The sequence below is a fragment of the Natrix helvetica genome, assembly GCF_964273705.1.
Source record: "Natrix helvetica genome assembly, chromosome: 9".
Taxonomy (NCBI): Eukaryota; Metazoa; Chordata; class Lepidosauria; order Squamata; family Natricidae; genus Natrix; species Natrix helvetica.
Genome location: NC_138560.1, coordinates 8,223,803 through 8,231,025, shown reverse-complemented (window position 1 = coordinate 8,231,025; position 7,223 = coordinate 8,223,803). Strand labels below are relative to the sequence as shown.

At 43.4% G+C, this 7,223-nt stretch overlaps 1 protein-coding gene across 2 annotated transcripts; it reads right to left on the bottom strand.

The window, feature by feature from the left end:
- Window positions 1-119: 119 nt before the first annotated feature.
- LOC309396585 (FXYD domain-containing ion transport regulator 3-like) lies at window positions 120-7,200 on the bottom strand. 2 transcript variants are annotated; one of them, XM_081961831.1, is made up of 8 exons: window positions 6,621-7,200; window positions 5,426-5,486; window positions 4,262-4,294; window positions 3,936-3,959; window positions 3,058-3,132; window positions 1,128-1,164; window positions 811-848; window positions 120-397 (listed from the first exon to the last, which is right to left on the bottom strand). In XM_081961831.1, exons 2-8 carry the CDS (start codon window positions 5,466-5,468, stop codon window positions 381-383), a joined length of 267 nt encoding a protein of 88 aa, XP_081817957.1. In that variant the 5' UTR covers window positions 5,469-5,486; window positions 6,621-7,200; the 3' UTR covers window positions 120-380. The 2 variants fall into 2 exon arrangements, with proteins under 2 accessions (XP_081817957.1, XP_081817958.1); XM_081961832.1 differs by lacking the exon at window positions 6,621-7,200 and having other exon boundaries at window positions 5,426-5,547.
- Window positions 7,201-7,223: the final 23 nt, after the last annotated feature.

Below are 7,223 nucleotides of genomic sequence, written 5' to 3'. Positions count from 1 at the left end.
AAAGCTCACTTAACAACTGCCGTGCTTAATTATGGGCTGAGTTGTGGCCACAGGTCAAGGACTAGTGGAACAAGTCAACCTAGGTAGCTTTGTTTCTGATTTTCTGCAGCTCTTGTTCAGTTAATAAATCAGAGTTAAGCCAACCACTGCCCACAAAGTAGATCTCTACTCATTCCGGTGGCCGAGCAATCCTATTGCAGCGTAAAGTTGTTCATATATTGGGGGGCATTATTCCTTTTTTAATCTGGCAGTGAGATTTTATTTCACAAAACCAATGCAAGAAGAAAAGGCAACAAAAGAAGTCGGTGGCTTATTGGTCGGCGGAGGGCCGCTTCACCGAGAACAGTCAGGGCCGGTGGTATCGTGGGAAGGAGCTCCGTTCAGCACTCGCTGGCTCCTAGAAGACACGGGTGAGAAAACCAAATAACAAAGCACATTTTAGGTAAGAGAAACACCGTGGTTTTCCCCTCGCCCAGAGGTGGTATACAGTGGGATGTGACCAGTTCTGGAGAACTGGTAGCAGAAATTTTGAGTAGTTCAGAGAACTGGTAAATACCACCTCTGGCTGGCCCCGCCCCCATCTATTCTCTGCCTCCTGAGTCCCAACTGATTGGAAGGGAATGGGGATTTTGCAGTATCTTTCCCCTGCCATGCCCACCAAGCCATACCACGCCCACCAAGCCACACCCACAGAATCAGTAATAAAAATTTTTGAATCCCACCACTGCCCTCACCCTACATAAAAATTTGACTCGGGAGAGAGGTAGGCCAATTCTCTATCCATGCAGAATCCTCTGCAGGTTCTCTTACCTGCAAGGGATTGTTTAGGTGCCCCACTGATATTCGTGCTAGATGGGAGGGGGAAAAAATGGAGGTTAAGAAAGTAGCTGGAGCCAAACAAGGAGCGCGACGCCCAAGGAAGCTTACCCAAGTGAGCTTAAAACCTTGTGGTTTTCAACCTCGCAACTTTTTAAGGTGTGTGGACTTCAACTCCCAGAATTCCATGCTGGCTGGGGAATTCTGGGAGTTGAAGTCCACCCATCTTAAAAGTTGCAAGGTTGGGAAACACTGCCTTAACAGGAGTCCATCCCTTCCGCCCCACCGCTGTTTTAGAAAAGATCTCTTACCTGCTTTTGTTTTTGAGCCTGCATTTGCACTTTCCACCTGGTTAGTGGGGTGGGGGGGATGGGACGAAAAGGAGAACAATTAAAACAAGAAAATGATGGGGCAAAATCACCGAGGACTGCTGATATATCTAAACCAGTTTAGCAGGCAAAACAATCACCTTCAGTCCCTGTGTCTTCCTAGAGTAGCTAGAATACATCTAGTTCAGGGGTGTTCCAACTTGGGAACTTTAAGACTTGTGGACTTCAACTCCCAGAATTCCCAAGCCAGCTGGGGAATTCTGGGAGTTGAAGTCCACAAGTCTTAAAGTTCCCAAGTTGGGACACCCCTGACCTAGTTGGAAGCAGGAATGCCACTGTGTTGCAGTACTCTCTGGGTTAGATCAGTGTTTCCCAACCTTGGCAACTTTAAGAGAAGTGGACTTCAACTTACAGAATTCCCCCGGCGAGAATTCTGGGAGTTGAAGTCCACGTATCATAAAATGCCTAAGGTTGGGAGACATTGGGCTAGATAGACCTGGGCTCTCTTACAGAAGACAATGATGGTAGAAGATAGGAGTAGGTCATTGTACCAACTGCAGCTAATCTTCAACTCACGACCACGACTGAGCCCAACATTTCTGTTGTTAAGCGAGACAGTTGTTAAGTGAATTTCGCCCCATTTAACAAACCTTCCTGCCACACTTATTCAGTGAATCACTGCCTGTCTTAAGTTAGTAACACGGCCTTTAAGGAAATCTGGCTTCCCCATTGACTTGGCTAGTTGCAAGGTTGGAAAGGTGATCACGGGACTGCGGGATATGGCCACCGTCATAATATGAGTCAGCTGCCAAGTGCCTGAATTTGTATCACATGACCGTGGGGAAGCTGCAATGGTCGTAAGTGCGAGCAAAGGTCATAAAACACTTTTCTCAGCACCATTGTAACTCCCTGTAGTAGTTCTTAGCTCCCAGCGATTCCTCTTTTGAAGGAGGTGGCTACGGATTTCACCCAGCTAGTCACAATCCCCCTCGTGGAATTTCCTACTCCACATTGGTGAGAGGGGACATTGTGTTTAAACAAAAATTAGTCCTTGACCTCAGAAAACTCAACGTCTTAGGGTGGCTGTGGTTAATTCTCGGTGTTTGGGGTGGGTGTAAATCTATTTAAAGTATTTGCATCCTAGCCGGCAGCCTGAAAGGCTTCCAGATCAAATTACTTTTAAAAATAGCAGACCTCTCTTTGGTTTGACAACTGTAAATAGAGAGGGAGGGAGAGAAAGGGAGGGAGGGAGAGAAAGGAGAGATAGGGAAGGAGTGGTGGGAGGGAATAAGGAGAGGGGCAGAGGAGAGAGAGGAAGGAGAGGGAGAGAGAGAAAGGGAGGGAGGGAAAGAGGGAGAGAGAGAAAGGAGAGATAGAGGAATGGGGGAGGGAATAGGGAGAGGGGCAGAGGAGAGAGAGGAAGGGAGGGAGGGAAAGAGGGGGAGGGAGAGAAAGGAGAGATAGAGGAATGGGGGAGGGAATAGGGAGAGGGGCAGAGGCGAAAGAGAGAGCAGGAGAGGGAGAGAGGGAAAGGGGGAGAGAGAAAGGAAGAGAAGGAGAGGGGGAGGGAGGGATAAAGAGGGAAGGAAGAGAGAGAGAAGGAGAGGGGGAGGGAAAGGAGAGATAGAGAGAGAGAGAGCAAAGAAAAAACAGAGAAACCAGACACCTATAATATTCCTTTCATTAGGAAGGAATGAAAGGGAGGAAGGACATGAATGCTTCCTCTCAGGATCACCAAAGGATGTTTATTTAGCCCAGGGAAGAATCTGATCCTAAACATACGTTATAAAACAATGCGACCCCTGAAAAGTCTTCCTTATGAACAGCCAGACCGAAAGGACTCTTACATAGACGGCATTTTCCCCCATCTCCCAAAATTGTTCTCTTTCCCCTCATTGTCGTTTCCACTTACTCAGGAGGATAACAATTCCCAGAAGACACAAAACGCCTGAAAAGGCCAAACCACTAATACGGAGCGACTGCCAATCTAGAAGAGAAAAGAGACCACTGAGACTTGTTCAGATTAGCAGCAAAGTCTGTCTTGCTCATTTCAATACTGCCCACTTCACGGGAAAAAGTGGGGTGAGGACAGCTTTCCCCTTGGGCTGAAGAATTCCACTTGGCTAAAAAAAAAGCCGCGTTTACCGTCCATTTTTGTGGAAAGAAAAATGAACAATAACACAAGTGTATGGATGGCGGGAAACAGGCGATTATGGGGTACAATCTTCCCCCATATTTTTCCCCTTGTTGTAAGCCCTACAGTTGTGGACCGCCAGCGACCAGCAGAGCTAGCAGCAGATTCAGACAGTGAGGAGGTTGGGGAGGAACATGGGCCAGTCCCGGAGTCTGTGGAAGAGACTCTTCTGAGGCAGATCTCAGTGAGGCAGAAGAACAGCTGGAGCCTGTTCCCAGTGTGCACATGCGTAGAGTTGCCAGACGAAGGGAACAGCTAAAGGATGGGTCGACCTGGGAGTAAGGCCACAGGTGGACGATAAATGGCCCTTCCCAGAGGAAATAAAAGAGGAGGGGGAGTGGAGTTGGCTTAATTGGTTCGTGACTCTCCGAGACTCTTTGCCAAGTTTTACAGATATGGGCCTGGCAGCTCTCCAAGCCAGAGAAGGTCTGTGACTGTAAATCCTCCCTTGAAAGACTTTGCTGGATGTGAAGGAACAGAATTCACAGTCAATTAATAAAAGGGGACCAGGAGTTCGCTTCATGCTCTTGGGAAGACTCGGTCAAAACATCCACCCTCATGCTATTAAAACATTGCAGAGAATGAGATATTCTTACCATAATAAAAGGGGCCATTTTTATCTGGATAAAGGAAAAGAAAGATCATTAACATTCTGTTTGACTGCGATCTGCAACTTATTTAGGCAAGTAGCAAAAGATTCCTGGCTACGTACAATAGACTGGAATCAATTATTGGCCAAGTGTGATTGGACAGAAGGAATTTGTCTCCAGTGAATATAAGATACAACCACAAGTGGTAATCTTAGAGTTTGGGACCCCTGGTCTAGTTTTTCATGATTAGCCTGTTCTTCAGTAGAACTTCGAGGAGGTCTTCTGCCCTCTTTATAGAAAGCCACAGGACCTCAGTCTATGAAGTTACTCACCTGTAGGGTCATTTGCCTTCAGAACAGGGAACCCTGCAAATATGAGATGAAAACAAATATTATTATTTGAAGGACGAGAAAAATGCAGCCCTCAATTTCTACCTCCCAATTCTAAAGATGCTATTGAGAAGATAAGGTACCATGCAGGGATTCATAGAGAAGAGACAATCCACATCTCTTCTGCACGATGTCATTCCCTGGGAAGGCGATGGCACTCGTTGGCTGATAAAACATTCAGTCAAAACGAGTGGTTTAATGAAACACAGCCCTAGTTCAAACACACTGCCCAATTTTCTCAGGACTCCAGCTTCCTCAGATTGTGTCCCAAAGCAGGGGTCACCAACCTTTTTGGACCTCAGGGACCATTAAATTCATAATTTTAAATCCCACGGGCAGCTAATATGATTTTTTAAAAAAGATAAATAGTATTCAGTGCAATATCAAAAATGCAAATATTTTTTCTCGCAGGACCACCTGTTGGTGACCACTGTCGCAAAGGATTAATCTTATGAATGGCTATGTCTCTCTTCTCATGGTTGGCTTGGCCACACAAGAGAAACATTCTAAATTTCTGGAAATGGATAGTAAATATTGGTTTTCAAATCCACTTTCTACAAATCTACCATGGTTGTTGGATCTTGTCTGGGGAAAGGATCTGCCTCAAAGAAGGATCTGAAAAGGTGATGTTACCTCTTTCCAATGGCAAGTACACCACTTATAAATTAGGAAAACTGTATGCTTAAGTTGTTCCTTGCTTTGTGCAGCCAGAGCTGAGAGATCACCACCCATTGGGAGAAAGAGAATTAGGGATAAAGGTTGGACATTAGCCTACTGCAAGGGGAAGGGAGCGATCTCTGTGACCACAGATTTATAAGAAAGATCAGAAGGTCTGGCAGAACCTAGAGGCAGAGTTAAAAAGGGATCTGCCTAGCATCCTTACATAGCCACAAGCAAACTAAATCCAACCAGCCATAAATTCCTCTCAACCTTATCTAATTCCAAGCAAGTGCTAATTGTTAGCTGGGAAGACTCCTGTGCATAGGCAATAAATCAGTTTAATTGGGTGGACTTGACCTGACCTTTTGCGCCTGACAGATTCCCAAGAATACTCTAAATCTGCCCTAGAGGAGACCAAAGGTGAAGAAGAATGGCAAGAACATTTACCAATCAACAGACAAAGGAGGATATTCATGGCGGTGGATTTCATCTTGGTAGAGAATGAGATCTAGGGAGGAAAAAAGAAAAAAAAACAATGGCCAATTTAGATATTCTATTAGCCAACTCCATGTTCTTAGCTAATCTAATTAAATAAGATTATATATTTTTCTTTCTATTGATCAATCTATTGATTTATCTATCCCATCCGTATCTATCTATCCATCCATATCTATCTATCTATATCTATCTATCTATCTATCTATCTATCTATCTATCTATCTATCTATCTATCCATCCATCCATCCATCCATCCATATCTATCCATATCTGTCTATCTACCTATCACTATATCTATCTATCTATCCATCCATCCATCCATCCATCCACCCATCCATATCTATCCATCCATGTCTATCATTATATCTATGTATCTATCTATCATCTATCTATCTATCATCTATCTATCTATCTATCTATCTATCTATCTATCTATCTATCTATCTATCCATCCATATCTATCTCTATCTATCTATCTCTATCTCTATCTATGTATCTATCTATCTCTATCTATCTATATCTATCTATCTATCTATCTATCTATCTATCTATCTATCTATCTATCTATCTATCTATCATCTATCATCATCTATCCTACAGTATTGTCTAAATATTTGCCATAGTTCTATCTCCTGGAGTCCTTTGATTAAAGAAAGAAGTTCCCTTTTGATCCAACTTAGACCCAAGTCTGGGCAATGAATGACACTGAAGATTGGCCACTTTATTTCCACCACATTTCATAGTAGCAAATTCCAAAATGGAATCATTTCTTTTTGCCTCTCGTGATTCTTCAAAGATTTCGTAGGGGGATCTTCTGATCCTCATGTTTTGGGAGATGGGAAACATCTTCTCCTTGTCCATTTTAGTCTCCTGCATAATTCAAGACTTCAGGGCTGTGCATTTGTGCAGAATTGTGACAGAGGACAACTGGGCAGGTTTCATGCTTGCACTCCAGGCACCCAACACCCGAAGCAAGAAGTCTCTTACGCAGAATCAGGGATGGGGGATTTCTGATCTTGCATCTAGAACTGAACTATAACTGTCCACATCCCTCATTCTAAGAGAATGCTGATGGTTGGGTTATCATCAGCTGCAACCGGAAGGTCCCTTTTTCATTATTCTTGCACAGACCATCTCATCTAACCTGATGTCTCCAGAAGATTACATCTTCCTTGTTGCCAAGCTGGTCTGGCAACTTGCCATGGTAAGCAAGAAGAATGAGAATTGTAGTCCAGCAAGTTTGAAGAATATCAGATCGCCTCAGCCAGACATCGCAAAATAGTTGTGGTCTCACAAAAGATTTCCCAAAGACTCAGCTGCTAGTTTAAAATTCTGTTTTAAAGTTAAGAAATTGGAAATTGAAGAAGCTGACAATAATTAGCTCCCCCAGGGCAAAGCTATAATTAAAACAAAATATTTTTTAAAAAATAAGTACAGCAACATAAAATTCCACCAAATGCCGCCGAAGCAGCATTTCATAAAATTTCTGATAGGAATTCTTTTAACAGACCTGGGGGGAAAAAGTAATGTATTATTTTGATTTATTAAATTTATATGCTTCCCATCTCACCGATAAAGTGACTCTGTTGCTTAGCCGAAAGCCTTTTCAAATGCACAACTTAATACAGAATAACAGTTTCTGACAGTGCATTCAATCCTATCATGATTTAATATTAAACCATTAGGCCATCGTTAATACCTTTAGCTATAAACCACTGTTTATAATGGCTGGATTCATACCACACCA